Below are 16,766 nucleotides of genomic sequence, written 5' to 3'. Positions count from 1 at the left end.
CGTTCGGTATAAACCGAAGAAACCGAACCGGACAACCCGAAATTTTCGGTTATCGGGACAAACCGAAGAGAGTAAGTTAAACCGATCGGCGCAATTGTTTTGGGTAATCGAATTTCGGTTTGGTTCGGTTCGGTAATCGGACCGATCAGTTTATTAAAATCTACAGACATATATAAGTCTAACCCTATACCATTAACCCTAATTTTCTTTCTCTTCTGCTTCACCTCTGCCTCCTGCGATTCCGAGAGAGAAATATCAATTCATCTCTTCTATTTCTTAAAGGTAAGCTCTTCTCCTTGGTAATTAATTGATTGATTCTAGGTTTGATTCTTTGCTCTGTAACCTCTTCCTATTTATTGATAATTTCATATCCGATTTGGAGAACTCTATGGTTTGAGTTTCAACTTTCAAATCAGAGATTATCCATTAATCTTCTGGATTTTTTACTTTGTTGTGTTTGTGTTCTTGTCGTTGTAAGTGCTAAATAGATACTTCCATCATTTATTAAACTTTTCAATTTTCGTTGTTATGAGATCGAAATTGTTGTTTTTTTGCTGTTTGATGATTTTAGTTATACTGGTTGATGTAGTTGATTTTCGTGATTGTAGGGAAAAAAATGCATGCCCAAGAACTGTCCATCTTTGCCGTCTCAGCTCAGCTCGCCGTCATAGATCGCCGCTGCACATTATTCTTTTTGGAAAACCCTAATGGATCTGTCCATTTGGACTTATAACTATTGGACTTGTTTTCAGATTGATTTAGTTTGTTTTGGGCCGGGTATATGAGGTCCATTGTTATTTTGGTGGGTTGTAAACTTTTTTTTGTAAATTTATTCCATTATCTTAACTTTTTTTGTTTATTCGGTTAGAATTAACCGAATTAGAAAAAATTCGGTTTAAATTCAGAACTGATTTAAAATCTAATAACTGGCCCGAACAAACCGAGTATCGATTGACCCGAACCGAATTCAATTTCGATTCAATTCGGCAGAATTTTTCAAAAACCGAATTTTTTCTAAACCGAACAAACTGACCCGAATAATCCGAACCCGCCGAACGCCCAGGGCGACTAACTCGTTTCATCACATGGCTATATATTATCAAATAATACTTGGATGAAATAAAAAAATAAACGATTATAAAAGGTCCACGTCACGGCGCACCGCTTTGGACTTAGTCTCCTATAATAAATACACCACCAAACACCACATTTCACATTAATTTTGTTCTGTGAAAAAAAAAAAACTTTTTATAAGCTTCGACAAGAAGGAAGTAGTAATAACATAGTCATCAGCAAATGGAGTTTTTCAATCAAGCTAAAGCCGTAAGGATGCGTAACGTCCATGATAAGTATCTAGCGGCGGACGAGGACGAGGAGACGGTGACTCAAGACAGGAATGGTTCCGACAAGAGAGCTAGGTGGATCGTCGAGCCGGTTCGTGGTTCCTTTGCAGTGATCCGTTTGAAGAGTTGCTACGGTAATTACCTCACCGCTTCGAACGAGCGGTTCTTGCTCGGTGCCACTGGGCGTAAAGTGATCCTATCGAAACCAAGTCGACTCGACTCGTCTGTTGAGTGGGAGCCGGTAAGAGAAGGATCCAAGATGACGCTCAAGACGAGATACGGCAACTTGCTTCGAGCCAACGGTGGGCTTCCTCCGTGGCGTAACTCTGTCACTCATGACACTGCTCACGTATCGGACTCTTTCTTGTGGGATGTTGATGTCGTCGAGATTTTAGTGGGAACGGCTGCTCCTACTCCAGCTCCTGTGTCAACACCTCCGCCTCATAGGAGGCCATCGTATTCTCCAGTTTCTAGAACATCTTCAGAAAGATCCGAAGAAGAGGTTGGTTATCCTTATCCATTAACGCTGTTTCAATCCATTATGTTTGGCCTTTGGAATTTTTTTCGACATCCAAATCTTGGAATATATTTTTACCAAAAAAGAAAAAAAAAAATCTTGGAATATCCAAAAATATTTTGGACTAAAGCGAATAATAAGATATTCGTTCAATTATTTTATTAATTAGAATATTCATTTTAAGATTGATGTCTTAATAATTTACGAAACTTCTAGCCTTATATTTTTCAAGATTGATGTCTTAATAATTTCTTGGTTTTTTGGTTTGACTAGTTGACCGCGTCGCCGCCGAAATCTGAAGGAAGGATCATTTATTACCACATCGCGGATGAGGAAGGACATGTGGAAGATGAATCAGCTGTTGGATACGCTTTGACTTTCAAAGGAAACAGCGTTGAGCAGTTGACGCAGGCGCTTCAAGAAGAGACTAGCATGGATGATTTTGTGGTGTGTACACGCAATCCTTTGAACGGCAAGCTGTTTCCAATTCGTTTGCAACTTCCGCCAAATAGCGGGAAAATGCATGTCGTTCTAGTACCTTCAAGTAGTTCTTAAACGCCTAGCTGTGTGGTTTCCCTTTATTTCGAATGTATTATTATTATAGTAGTAGTAGTGGTCGAAGTATTAAGGCTCAAGAGTCAAGATTGAGAGTTTGGTCCTTGCTTCCATTAGGTAAGAGTGTTCAAGATAGATTATTATTGTGGATTGGTATAATCTTTCATTTGTTGTACATAAGTTTGTTTTTGTAAACGAAGCTATAAGTTTCGCCATTTTTTTATATGAACATTCGCTATCAAGAATTGATTTATTATTAAAGACTTTTGCTTAATTATTAAAGTGTAACCTCAATCATTCCGCAAGTCTTCACCAACTCTTCCACTTTTGATAAAATGTGTTACTAATGCTAAAGTTGGAAGAACTATGACATGTGTTACTAATATTTTTCTAGTACTAATTAAAGTGTTATTGGTGAAGAGCTTGTCTTACTAAAAAGAAAGATTTTAAAAATGAACAATCTCGATTTATGACAGCAGTGACCAAGGAGAAACAATGGTTCATTCTTAACCAATTCATAGTGGTCAGGGCAAGAATACACAGTTTTTTCAGAGACTTTTTTATTGTCTCGGTTTGGGATATCTCGATTATAAAAGAAATTATAATGGTTCATGCATCATCCAAATCCAAATCCAACATCCAACACGCCAAACTAACACAAATCACTGATCATATACATAGCAAATCCAACATCCAATTCCTTTACATCACATACACGTTTTATTTTGTTGAATCCTGGTTCAAACAATTATTTATATATAGTAGTATTTATATATAGTAGTATACTGTTTATTGGCACAAGGTGATAAGGAGTTTTGTTTGGCGTGTACGTAATTAGAAGCTTCATATTTTCATCAGAAAGATTGTGTGTACTTGTGGAGCTTCCTCTCTATCTCATCAACCTTCACACCCACAACCCTGTCTAGTTCTCTGCCTCTCTTCATGAATACAATCGCAGGCAAAGCGTTAAGGTTGTACTCCATCCACACGCTCTGTATCTCAACCAAACATTATTTTATTACTCAAAGCAAACCCAAAGTTTGTTGAATTCTTTTCTATTTAAACTTTGAGAAGGAAGATGAAGAAAAACGGGTTGATTAATTAGTACCATTAACACATCGACATCAATCTTCACGAACTCAACATCAGTGAACTTAGCTGCCAACTCTTCAAGCTTTGGTTCAAGGGATTTACACGGTCCGCACCATTTGGCTGTGAACTCGATCACCAGCTATATACAAAACATGAAAATTGAATGTTAACTATAATATTTTCGGATTATACCTACGAGAAGGTTAGTTGCATAGTGTTAAGATTTTCACATTGGATATATACATGTTATGTAGAAAAACGAATAATATTCTTCTCATTTTCAACTGATTTGAGTTATAAAAAACACTATTAAAATTAACATATTTTCATAGCCTAAATTTGATTCAAGTATCCTAAGAAGGATATATTTCGACTTTATAATAAGCTTTGGTTTAGATAAGTAAAAAAATCATCAACTCGTGCGTGCATGTTAGAAATCTCACATCAGATTTGAAACGTGACTTAGACTATATAGTGGGCATAGACCAAGCTATTTGTTGAAATTTTTTTAAGTTCGAAATTCGTATAACTTAATGCGTAAACATGTCTCGAATCTGAATTAAAGAACGCCTGTTCAACCAATCATATTAAATTGTTGAAAAAAGAATCTTACGAAAACATTGCTTTAGTTAGATAAGAAAGCGTTTTTTTTTTACCAGCTTGTTGGTATCTTTGAGAGCGTTGAGCCGAGATTTCCACTGATTCTTGTTTTTTATCTCCACAATACCAGGACTGTTGGCTTTGAAAGGATAAGTACTCTCAGGTTGAGGTGTCCATGATGGCTTCATGGAACGTAAGTGAGTTACCTGATGGAACCTCTGGTCTGGAGAAGAAACGTTAGCACCCATTATTGTTTGTTTCTAGAAGCAAAAAGAAGCAAAGTGTTTTTTGAGTATAGAATGAAAGCTCTTATAACAACGTCAAATATTGAGATCAACGTCTTATAACAAAGCTCTTAGTTTGATGGAGCATAAGGCGAGCGTAAGAGTGGGCTTTTATAACAACGTCAAATATTCTTGTTGGCTTTTGTTGTGGACCAAGTAGCCGTAAACCGTAACCAACTTTTACAAACAACTCTAAGTGGTAACGAAAAAAAAAAGATTCTACCATGTAAGCAAAAAGGTTTCTAGCAAACCCACTTTAATAAACTGTCAACATATTGAGATCAAGTTACAACTTGTAATTAGAATGCTATATTGAAGACGTTTTTACCAGTTTTTGTTCATCTATTTAAATTTTGTAATCGCATATCAAATAAATTGAATAGATCTGGAATTGTATAAAATGTTTTAGTTTTATATACTAACTATTATAATACTGCAGGAGTTGTATTTGTTGTTTTCCCAAGTGCATCAAAAGCTTTTATCTTCTTTTTTTTTCAAAAGTGTGAGTTTTGTTTTTCTCTGTACTCGTAAAGGACACAAAAAAAGAAAAGGTGGGAGCAGAAGTATTTGACTTTTTTACAGCCGTGAAATTGTGGAATCAAAATCTACACAATATATATGATTCCCATTTCGTAGCTTTTTCATTTTATTTTAGTTTATATGAGTTTTGGATAACAGCTCCGTTTGATTTGTTTATACAAAAGTAAATATGTTTAAAGCACACACGAAACGAAATTCAATGTACGTGATATGAAATGATGGCAACGAGGCAAACACAAAATAACGGTAGATTCTTTTTGTTTCAAATCAAATTTGTTATGAATTTGTCTTTTTAGGACTCGAAAATCAATAAGATTAATAAAATTAAAATAGTAGTATTGGTTGTTTATTCAAAATATAGTTGGGTTGTGATTTACAATTGGTATCCGGAAAGGGATGAAATTAAACTACTATATGTCTCATAACGTGATTCAATTCATAGAAAACATCAATAAAAGTTAAACATGTGTAATTGTATTTTCTAAACGTCAAAATACCATGTGCTTTTTCTTTACTTTTTTGAGAGAAAAAAAAAAAACACAACTTATACCTACCACGAACTACTTTTTATAGTAACGTTTTGTACGGATTTTAAAACTTGCTTACTTTTAGGAAGGCACCTTGTGATCATCAAGAAGGGTGCCAAAAAAATTCATTGGTTTATCGTTAGATATGTGTCGATCATGAAGCTGATGAAGTTCTACTATTAAACGAAGAGGAAAAAAAGACTTACCATGACTTAAGAAGAATCAAACGAACTGATCAAAAACCATTTTTAGAAGCATGATGAGCGTAATTTACATATATATATATATTATACTAACATGCATGTAGAACTTTATTATATTTATATAATCTATTTGATACATTGTCGTAGTAATCTTCTTGCAAACAACATCGATCATTTCATCGGTTTTGTCGAAGTCATCTCAAGATCATCGGAACGCTTGTCCTCCTCAAAATCTCCAATCTGTAAAGGGACCTTGTACCGGTATCCACGAGCACAATACCAGAAATAAACCAGATTAAACACACCCAAAACCGCAATCAGGTAATAGAAGTAATCCAATTTTCCCGCGTTGAGATTCTTGTTCAGCCAATCCGGACGATCATGCCCTCCAGAGAATTTATGAACGAAAGTCACCAGAAAACTACTAAGGTAGTTCGAACCAGCGAAGGATAAAGAGAAGAGAGAGTTAGCAATGCTTCTCATGTGCTCCGGAAACTGACTGTTGAAGAACTCTATTTGTCCGATGATATTAAATGCTTCGCATAGTCCCATCAGAATAAGCTGCGGTGAGAGCCAAAACACTGACATTGGAGTCATACCTGTTGGATCTCCAGCACTAATGGAGCGTCTGCGTCTCATACGCTCCACAATGCCCGCAACGATCATAGAGAAGATCGCGAACACGATCCCTGTCCCTATACGTTGGAGGAGTGTGATTCCTGATTTATGGCCGGTGATTCGCCTCATGAAGGGAACAAAAACACGGTCGTAAAAGGGAAGAAAGACGCCTATTGTGAGTAGAGAGATGACAGAGAGTGAACCAGCCGGAATCTCGAAATGAGGACCTAAGTGTCGATCCATTTTCAAAGCTTGAGAGACAGTGAAAGTGCCTTGTGTTGTCATGGCCGCAAGTGAGATTATTCCGGCCGACCAAACAGGAACGATTCGGATCAAACATTTCACTTCTTCCACTTCTTGGACGCTGCATAACCGCCACTTGTCTGATGGAGCTCCCTCTGGTGTTAGGTCGCCTTCTATTATCACCGCCGCTTTGTCAAGAAACCTAATTTTAAAACAAATCATGTAATCAGTGTCGTTTCAAAATTATCTGTAGAGCATGTTTAATAACAACGACGGCTCTTGAATTTAATAAGTGAAAAGAATATATATATACATATTTTAAAGTACCTGAATTGGTTACTGCGGTGTAACTTGGATAACACGCTAGATTTGATGGATGGGTCGTAATAGGTCACAGTGCCGTCATCTTCTACCGGAACTTTCAGCTTTCGCTTCTTACGAGCTGCCACGACAACTTGAGCAATCCCAGAGAATATACTCCCTTCAGGTTTAACGTAGATATAACGTTTCATTCCGGCAAAAAACATAACCACCGCAAGAGCCATGAGTCCGGTAGGGATACTAAAGCCGATAATCCAACTGACTTGGTCCTGGATATACACAACTACGGTCTGTGTAATGAGCAGTACTATAGTAAAAGTCATGTAATACCAGTTGAAGAAACTCGCCACTCCTTTAACCCCTTCCTCAGTTCGTTGGTCAAACTGATCAACCCCAAAAGGGATGCTACAAGGTCGTATCCCTCCACTCCCTATGGAGAGAAAACAGAGTCCCAATAGCAAAACTCCAAACTGGAGCTTGTTCGGACCGGCGCAACTGAGTGGGTCCTTGCTGTTGCATGATGCTGGGTGGAGTTGAGGAAGCGATGCTGTGAGTGTAATTGTTATTAGTCCCTGCATATATATTGTCAATGTTATTATAATTAGTCATCATTCATTTTGAAACCGCTTCTTCATGAGTAGTGTGATTCTATAACTTGAAAATGAATTGGATACTTTTTATATAGTTAAAACTGAAAAAGGCGAACATTATTAATTTTGTGGGATAGATTGAAGTTGTGAGATCAGATACAAACAAGTAGAATATTATAATAAAGTTTCAAATAGTCTTAATTAGGTTTGACTTCATATGATTAAAAAGGTAATGTAACTTTCATTAGCTAGCTGAACTGACAAAAGACGTAGTACCTAATATCATTTATTTCTGTTGTAACCTTATATAGTATTAGTAATATAAGAAGTTAGTGGTAACTTGTAACAGTTTATGTTCCTTATTAACGTTTAAATAATTAGAAAAAGGGAAAAAAAGTGTAAGAGAAATCAACAAGTTGGATGCAATCATGATTCTGATATAGTCAATGAAAAAGACTCTAGAAAAGTAACTATCATGATATACCTAACGTCATTGTGAGATTGACAAAATCTAAACCCCTTTAAGCTTAGCTATATCGTCAAGGAACTCAATTATTGGACAATCTCACTGTCTATAATCTATATCGACCACTTGCGTATGTCTTCCTTTTCTACGCACATCTCTTTATCTCTAAGACATAACGCACGTTCTAAACGAAACTCCTTTATTGGGAAATGTTTCATCAATCAACTAGAGTTGTCTTTGTGAGATGTATATGGTTCTCTTATAATTTTTTTGAATGATATATTACGTGAGCTCAAGTTAAATACCGACAACGATAAGTGTACTAACAAATTATTATTTTCTCTTTTCTTATGATTCACATCATAGACCGACCTTATCGTCCTCGATAGCGTGGTCCCTCACTCGCTCTACAAGTTCATGCGTTTTCTTACGATACAAAAGTAATTTGATATATTTGACAAAAAAATAAATATATAGTAATGTAATAGGTACTATATAGTTTGTCTTTACGTAGTTCCTTATCATGTCGACGTGCGCGATGAAATAATTTGACAAGTATCATGTATCTTCGCCACACACACATAACAACACATAAATTGAGTGATAAGCATCTCCAGCGGTACTATTTTGTTGGGTATCTAAATATTTTTAAAAAAAACTTGAATAACTTGAGAAAGAATTAGATACGGGTTCTCCTTTGAGAACTTTTCAGAAACGTATATACCACTTGGCGCTATGTAACTGGTTAGATTATTGTTTTTAATTTAAATTTAAATAAATAATTTGAGTTATTATAATATAATCATATATTAATAGATTATGATCCTCATACTTAACGCTGGAGATGTTCTAATATGATAAGTTTCTAATTAGAGTTGTTATGTTTTTTTTTGGACGCAACTATTTGAACAGTATACGCTAAAGCACTGACCCATGCTGGCACCACTAGGCCACGAATAGTTGCAGATTTGATGTATTTATGAGCACGTACGTACGTACGTAAGTGTGCATCTGTAGACACACATTGGATTAAAGTTCAATCAGTTAAAGGGATAAAAATTATACGTACGAGTAGAGTGGCGAACGAGGCGAAAGCAATGGTCTTGAAGCGGCCGACGTAAGTGTCTGAGATGAACGCTCCGACGAGAGGAGTGAGATTAGTGAAACCAGACCAAATGTTAATGACATTTGAAGCGTCGACTTGTTCTAAGTGGAACACTTTGGTTAGATAAACCATAAAGTTTGCCAACAACCCTATCGTTCCCAGTCTCTCCAGCGTTTCATTACCTGTTTCGACACATTTTATTAGAACTTCTTATAATAAAAAATCGTCCATATTTTTCATATTGAATGATGTTTACTTAATACAGCAATTATTAGAACAACAATAGTTTTAGCCATCCTTTGTTATAAGATTAATCAGAGGAAACCAATAATATTTTTAAGTTAAAAAATTTAGTTAAATATAACTTCTTTTTTTTTTTTTTTTTAAATGCAAATTTCTCCCGTTTCCGTTATAAAAGTAGTCAGATGGACGAGTGTCAAACAAATTGGACGACGGTTACAAGAATAAAATACGATCTAAATTAATGCTTCGTAAAAGAACCAATTTTTTTTTTTTTTGATAGAATCTCTGTCTGATCGGGTTGAAAAGACCAACCAAAACGAGATTCATGAAACGGCCAATTATATCAACATTCACTGGGTTCTAGAACTATATGTATCCAATTATGGAAAGTGAGGAAAGGTCAAGGAGTTGGTAAACTAAAACGTAAATCATGTTTACGAATAAAATACCTAAAATGAAAGATATGGCTCTCCATCCTCCAGGCTTTTTCTCAACCTTCTCGCCATCCAAAACAGTTCCCGGCGAACTTTTCTGTTTGGACGGATCAGCGACATCCAACTCCAACGGTGACGATTTGGAGAAACTACCGGATGGTTGTGGCAAAGAAGAACCGTCTTCTTTTCTATCCTCCAAAACCATCCCTAAGATGTTACTACACTCGGAATATATGTACTCACTTCGATTTTGGGGTGGATTTAATGTTGTGAAATCAATCAATGTAACCACATGAAATGATTGATAAATGCAGTGGGCACAACATACACACACACTTTCTCTCTGTTAGAAGTTCTTTTGGGTGTAGTGAATTATTTGTGGAAGTAAGTATATATAAGGAAGTAGATATTATATGGTGGGTGTGGGTGAATTTGAATGACGTTCGCCACTAGTATCCTCCACGTGAGAAGTTAGAAGCGAAAAAAAATAAAACAATTTTAGTAAAGGAAAAATGCCAAACAAACCTATGAATTTTGTAAAAGGTCATTTAATACATAAAATTTTGTTTACTAATCATATAAAACATCAAATATTGTTGAACAAGCCACAATACACATACCGTTGAGATAACTAAGCAACTAACGATCGTTACTTTCTCGTTTAAAGATATATTTTTTTGGCTTCATCAACGATATTCGGTGTTTTAAACGGCTAGTCAAAAGAACTTGACGGATTAAATGGTCTCACACAAAGTTTGATATATTTAATTACATTTTATCTAACTTGAATAGTTTATTTTTTTTTATTATTCAACTAATTATTTGAATGAGTTAGTAAAACATCCAAAATCAAAGTCATCCTATACTCTTCAAAAAGTTAAATAAAAAAATATAGCAAATATTATGTTTTAAAGATAAATTCACATAAACACATTGTTGAATTGGGAAATATGTCAATAAAAATGTAATTATGGAATTTGGATCATATGTATATTATTTTTGTTTGTTAATAGACAAATAAAATTTACCACAGTAGTTTCCATAGTATCTTACAAAAGTAAATATTATTTTTAATCATCTTTTTTGTTTTCAGAAAACATAAGAGAACAATACATCAACAAATTTAACAAATCACCTCTCAAATAATAGAGAAGGTATAGGAATGTATATTAATTACATAAATAGTAGATTATATATTTTTTGTAAAATAATATCCACGCCATGAATTATATTCATAAAAATTTCTCAAGTTTAAAAACTCTTCAACTCAATTGATGTAAACAAATACAATATATTTTTTTCAATTCTAACAGAAAATATTATTGCAAGGATATTTGCTGCACATGTTCAAATGACATTAAACTGTATAATAGTCAAATTAAGCTTGATTTTATAGTATAGAGATATAAAGCAAAGAGTGTTGAGTAATGTGAACCAAAAAAATAAATCAAAATGCATAACTTTTTTCTTACTTACTCATAATTTGATTAAAGTCTTTTCGTCTTCATGAGCACCAAAAATTATTAAATTGTCTAATTTTGGTTAAATACATAAACTTTCATATTTAGGCCAAAAAAATATAAACTTTGTTTAAGGCGATTTAATACATCAAGTTCTGTTAACTATCCGTTTAAAACATCAAATATCATAAAATAACGACCGTTAGTTGTTCAATTATCTTATTTAACGACATGTGTATTTTAGCTTAGTCAATGATACTTGATATTTTAAATGGTTAATCAACACAACTTGATGTATTAAATGTGTTTTCACAAAATTTACAGTTTTTTTGGCCAAAATTTAAAAGTTCATATATTAAATAATATTCTTCTCAATTTAGTAATATGGTTTTTTTTTTTTTTTTTCTGTGACACCATGTTTTTTTTTCTTAGGCTGTCCGTAATTTTATTGTTTTGCTCCACTTTTTTTTTTGGTGAATGACCAGGGGTTAACACCCCCAGTTGAAATATATCTATATATATATTATATATTTTGAAAAAGAATGTCTCATACTGGTAAAATACGATGTAAATTAATGAACCATCGGTTAGAGTACATTTGCATCGTAGGGGTTGTTATTTGTTAGGCTCTTTATCATCGGTTCGATGATAATACTCCTCATGCGGATTAATGTGTGTTGTCGATCATATATTTGGAGTATGGTGGATGATGGGTGTGAATAAGAATCTTATTTTCACCTAAGCATTATAAAATATCTCATAATAATATTATTAAAGCATATATTAGTTTCTTTTATTTTTCTTAAACGAAGCGAGATTTGGATCCCTATTTTCTGTTAGTTATTCAGTTGACATAGTTCTATCCAAACTTTTGGAACCTTTGAAATATTTTAATTTTTTTTTTTTCAGTTTATACGATTTTGGACTTGTAGCGATAGTTTTTTTCAAAGTTTCAAATTAATTAATAATTAATTTGTAATCAGTAATAAGAGGAAGATCTACTTTATACAATTAACAGAAGACACAAAACTTGGATGTTCCAATTTGTCAAATTATCATATGGTCGCTCATTGAGAGCGTGTTGTATATAGCGAGCCAAGTCAAAGCCAAGGTTTTTGGAGTATCGTGTTTAAATCAGGTTCTATTCTACACACGGGCCATGAGGCCAGTAGTGCGGATTTGAACTAATGGAAGGAGAAGACAAGATAATGTCCAAAGGAATCTGTCATGCACAATCACAAAGGATAGAAGCACTAGCTAGCTCTTTTCACAAAGGAATTTGAGAGCCTCAACGTTCTCTGACGGACAAAAACCGTTGGAGGTATTTAGACTCCGAGCAAAATTGTTGAAATTCAAATACTAAATCAAAATTTCATTATTTATTGTAGTAAAAAACATTGATAAACACCGACAAAAAGAAAAACATTGATAAACCACAAAACATTCTTTTTATATAAAAAAAATTCACTTACAATAATTTTCTATATATTAAAAAAGTAATTGAAACACACTTTTCGTGCACACATATGTTTACTGTTTAACTTTTAAGTAATATATATGCCAACAAAAGTGAAAAGACTTCACAAGAAATCAAATGAAAATAAATAAAAGCATTATTGTTTGTTGTTATATGTATGGATAGATATTCAAAGACTGGATGTTTATGTTAGAAGGAAAGATTAAACTTGTAAAATTCAAATTGAACACAAATAGAAAATCGGTGAGTCAAGACAGAAACAGATAGAGAAATACGAAATGATGAGGTAGGCTTTTATCGCCTTTTAGGCAAAATGCAAGTGCCTAACACTGTCGCATGCGCGAGCCATAAGATATCCTCGCTAACCCGCCTTGTCTTTTCTTCTTTATTAATTCTATTTTGTTTGGACCTTGAAGTGGGATCCGCACCATATCACCGTTCGATTATGTGGTCAGATCTTTAGCACCGTTCGATCATCTTATCAACATATGCGGGTCTTCACTCTTCACCATACTCTATGGTCAAATTCTCAAATGAAATGAACCGTGGACTGGCGCCTAAGGTTTGGACCGCTTTTATTATAACCTGTCTCAATATGCTGAGCTGTGTGTAGTGCGGGTCACTATCAAATATGTGCATTTTTAATGGTCACGATCGAATAACGAAAAATGTATATGGTGTTTGATAGATAACTCCAACTCTTAGAAAAGTCACAATTCTCAATATTGTATTTGGGAGGATCATATCTACCGACTTCATATGGTTAGATTTAAAGAGATTTTTTTTTTTTTTTTTGATATCTTCTTACAAAGTATACCATAATTACTAACTAAAGCAAAAGCATGTTAAATGTGGGAATACATTTTTGACCCTGTTGAAAGACACAACTATTAATCATTTCTTATATTACTATCTCGAGTATGTTATAGGAAAACACTTGTACTTTTAAATATAAAATTATATCAAGTTTGTAGTGAATTCATTTAGGCCTACGACACATTATAAAATTAAAGATTACGCTAACCGTAAAACGATTAGAAGAAAAATAGAAAGTTGAAGATTCTATGAAAGGGAGAATATTTTGTAACTTTCAGAAGGGAGAGCTACGTACAAGCCTAATAATTTGAGAAGTTAGAAGTAAGAGTAATCATCAATGAGACACCTTCGTTGACTTGTAATCTGTTTCGAGTGTGTACACGACCATGACAAGGATCGGTGGACCATCGTATTTTGCATTCCCATTTGCACTCTAGTGATTAATTTCAAATTACATTAAATACACTGATCACATCATATTGATTTCATTTTGACATTTTCCACCTGTTTTGAATTGTTATTCTTTAGTATTATTTAGGTATTTTTGTTTATTTCTTTTTTTTTGGGTCTGAAAATTTAGGGTTATCTATTAAAAAATAAAATTGAGTGACTCCTGTAATTTTAACGCCTGTATAATTTTTAACGGTCACTGTTCGATTTGTTCTTTTTTCGTGGGTCTCTCCTTGCTGATATTTCTCAAAAGAGCTGGCAAAATACATGTGACTGCAAAGGTTTTTGTTAAAGTAAAGGCTTTTGAGAATTTTTGTTTCCTATTTAATACAAGTTAATGTTATAGCTTTAGTCTCAATTCCGGCAACAAGGATCCATAAATTGTTGCCAAAAAAAAAAAAACAAAAGATCCATAAATTAATTTGAGGTTTCTTTGATCTCATTAATTCGGTTTAGAGTTGGTTTTTAGGCGGTCTGACAATATCGGTTTAGGTCGTAAATTAATTAAACCCGATTTATTTTAAAATACAGTATGTGAAAACTTTGAATTCCAAGAGACATTAAATGTAAAGGTTTTTTTCGGAGACATCTATGATCTATCACGAGGTCATAGAATGGAATTTATCTGATACAGTACAATATTTCTCACAGAAAAATAAATAATTATACTATTAGTAAATTATGAACGGAATTAGAGTTAGAAACATATGCATGTGATCAATTGTGCAGGTAGACAAACACATAGGGTTTGATCAAATGCCCACCAAGGTTTGAATATTCCACAATCTTTTGTTGATGTCGAGTAATCGGTACTCCAATTATTGAAGTAATGAATTTGTTTTCCTGGTTAATATGAATGGACAACTAAGTAACACATCATCAAAAGTCAAAAAATTTACTTCAAAGGAATATGAAAATTTAGACAGTTACTCCATTAGTATATTATCTTGAAATAAGATTGTTACCTTATTATATAAAGTTTGATGTCAAAATTACTCATTCTTTTTAATGTTTTAGTAAATGTAGAATTGACATATGTCAACATCTTATCAATATAATTAACACGTGCCACGATCTTGTTAATGAGTAATTTTGACATCAAAAATCTTTGTTAAGATATCTCTAAATTATCTAAGACTCATATATCATCGTGCTTATAATTTTCAATTTCTATTTCTATTATGTCAAATTAACTATCTTTCAATTTCTATTTTTATTATGTCAAATTAACTATCTTTCAATTTCTCAAATTTTTTTGGGTCGGTTATAAACTCATTGCAATCATGTAGATATTTTTTTTCTTTTTATCCATAATATTTTTTTGAATAAACAATTTCTAAGAAATATTTTATGGTTATATAAACTGTCACAAAAAACTTTTAGTGGTGAAAAGGAACTACATCAAATTGAAAATAAATGAACAAAAACTGGTTTGATTTGTTCACAAAGTCATTTTATAGGTGGTGATAAAGTGCTAACTTTAACAATAAAATATTTTTAGATGTAAGAACATATTTTTAGTGGTAAAATATATAGTAAAATTGTACGTAGATTCTAATAAGATAACCTTTTGACGGGTTAACTCCATGCAAAACATGAATAAGTTGCAAAATGTTTTTGAAATTTGACAATATTAGTCTTTTTAGTTGACTAGCTACTCCTCTGCTTGGTCCTAGGTTTAACCTCCCGTAATACTATTCGTAATGATTAATGTTTGAAAAAAGTTTTGGTAGCTGATAATTTAACTTTAGATTATTGTAATAATTTTAAAATATAAAAATGTAAATTAGTGTATTAAAGTAAAAACTTATCTCTAACTAAGAATATTTATATAGTTATTTCTAGAAAATATATTTTATTTACAAAAAATATTAATTGCTTATCTTATGTCATATGTGTGCCAAGTTAGGAAGGTTAGACCGACTAATTGAAAGGCGATAATCCAAGCAGCAGCTGCCCGAGTCCGCTCGGAGCATAGCTGCCGGGTCTGCCGTATTTGGCAATCCGGCGTGAAAAATAAGTGAATTTATCCAGTTGAGGCATGATTAGATTAATTGATTTCAACAAAATGATTCCCTCCAGACACATCAATCTCTGGCCGTTTCAGCCGAGCGTTCCCCAATATAGCCTAAGCCAGTGAAGAGACAAGCTCCGCTCCCTCGTCTTGCTTGCTTGACCAGCAGCCGATAAGAAGGTCAGCGGAGCCCGAGCGGCTGGCGAGCGAGTGGTTAGTGGCCAAGTGTCAGCTGCTAGAACAAGCACCAGACACCTTTCAAGAAAGAGCAAGGGCGGCCGGGAAAGAGAAATCGGATTAGCCTTTCAGCCGCGAAAAATGCAAAGCTCCAATGGGAGGAAATGCTTGGGTTGTTCTGGGAGCACCCGCCTGCACTTGGTTTAATAGGTGCCAACTTCATTTTCTACGAGTAAGCTTCCTAATCCTCATTCCTCAAAAGATTTATTGGGATGGGGCAGCAGGCAATGAATACTGTTCCCCCACCAGAGCCTGCAGTTGGTAGGCCAAATCCCGATCTTCTGGATTCAAGTGATTCTTTTCCACTTGGGTGACGAGGTATGATTAGTAGGCTTAATTATAAAGTTCTCGTTCAACCAGAAACACCAAACATATCCCAAACTTCTCGCTCCCACCGGCCGGCTGATGGAAATAGACTTACTACCGGAGATATTCGTTGCGAGTCGGAAAGAAAGAGGCGAATCTACCGGAGACCCCTTACCCAGGGATGTGATTGGGAAAAGAGTATATTCTTTTAAAATTTTATTTTAGTAGACAATTTTAAAACCCTCGCATCGAGCAGGTTCTAATCTAGTTTATTATAATATATTAAATAATAAAAAAAGTTTGAAAACAATTTTTTTAAAATATA

At 33.9% G+C, this 16,766-nt stretch overlaps 3 protein-coding genes and 1 long non-coding RNA gene across 4 annotated transcripts; 2 read left to right on the top strand and 2 right to left on the bottom strand.

The window, feature by feature from the left end:
* Nucleotides 1-200: 200 nt before the first annotated feature.
* LOC147944859 (uncharacterized) lies at nt 201-848 on the top strand. The gene is made up of 2 exons (XR_015557870.1): nt 201-282; nt 609-848. It is a non-coding gene; the product is annotated as an uncharacterized LOC147944859 (long non-coding RNA).
* Nucleotides 849-1,115: 267 nt separating this feature from the next.
* Nucleotides 1,116-2,676, top strand: LOC104788067 (uncharacterized). Its single transcript, XM_010513748.3, has 2 exons — nt 1,116-1,845; nt 2,134-2,676. The coding sequence occupies exons 1-2, from the start codon at nt 1,297-1,299 to the stop codon at nt 2,413-2,415; spliced, it is 831 nt and encodes a 276-aa protein (XP_010512050.1). The 5' UTR covers nt 1,116-1,296; the 3' UTR covers nt 2,416-2,676.
* A 392-nt stretch (nt 2,677-3,068) lies between these two features.
* Nucleotides 3,069-4,483, bottom strand: LOC104788068 (thioredoxin H8). The gene is made up of 3 exons (XM_010513749.3): nt 4,164-4,483; nt 3,524-3,646; nt 3,069-3,407 (listed from the first exon to the last, which is right to left on the bottom strand). Exons 1-3 carry the CDS (start codon nt 4,353-4,355, stop codon nt 3,270-3,272), a joined length of 453 nt encoding a protein of 150 aa, XP_010512051.1. The 5' UTR covers nt 4,356-4,483; the 3' UTR covers nt 3,069-3,269.
* Nucleotides 4,484-5,690: 1,207 nt separating this feature from the next.
* Nucleotides 5,691-10,238, bottom strand: LOC104789743 (protein NRT1/ PTR FAMILY 2.13-like). Its single transcript, XM_087451213.1, has 4 exons — nt 9,697-10,238; nt 8,969-9,186; nt 6,850-7,415; nt 5,691-6,724 (listed from the first exon to the last, which is right to left on the bottom strand). Exons 1-4 carry the CDS (start codon nt 9,884-9,886, stop codon nt 5,833-5,835), a joined length of 1,866 nt encoding a protein of 621 aa, XP_087307339.1. The 5' UTR covers nt 9,887-10,238; the 3' UTR covers nt 5,691-5,832.
* Nucleotides 10,239-16,766: the final 6,528 nt, after the last annotated feature.

This window comes from Camelina sativa, chromosome 5 (assembly GCF_030686135.1).
Source record: "Camelina sativa cultivar CO46 ecotype springtype chromosome 5, ASM3068613v1".
NCBI lineage: Eukaryota > Viridiplantae > Streptophyta > Magnoliopsida > Brassicales > Brassicaceae > Camelina > Camelina sativa.
This window is presented reverse-complemented; position numbering and strand designations above follow the sequence as displayed.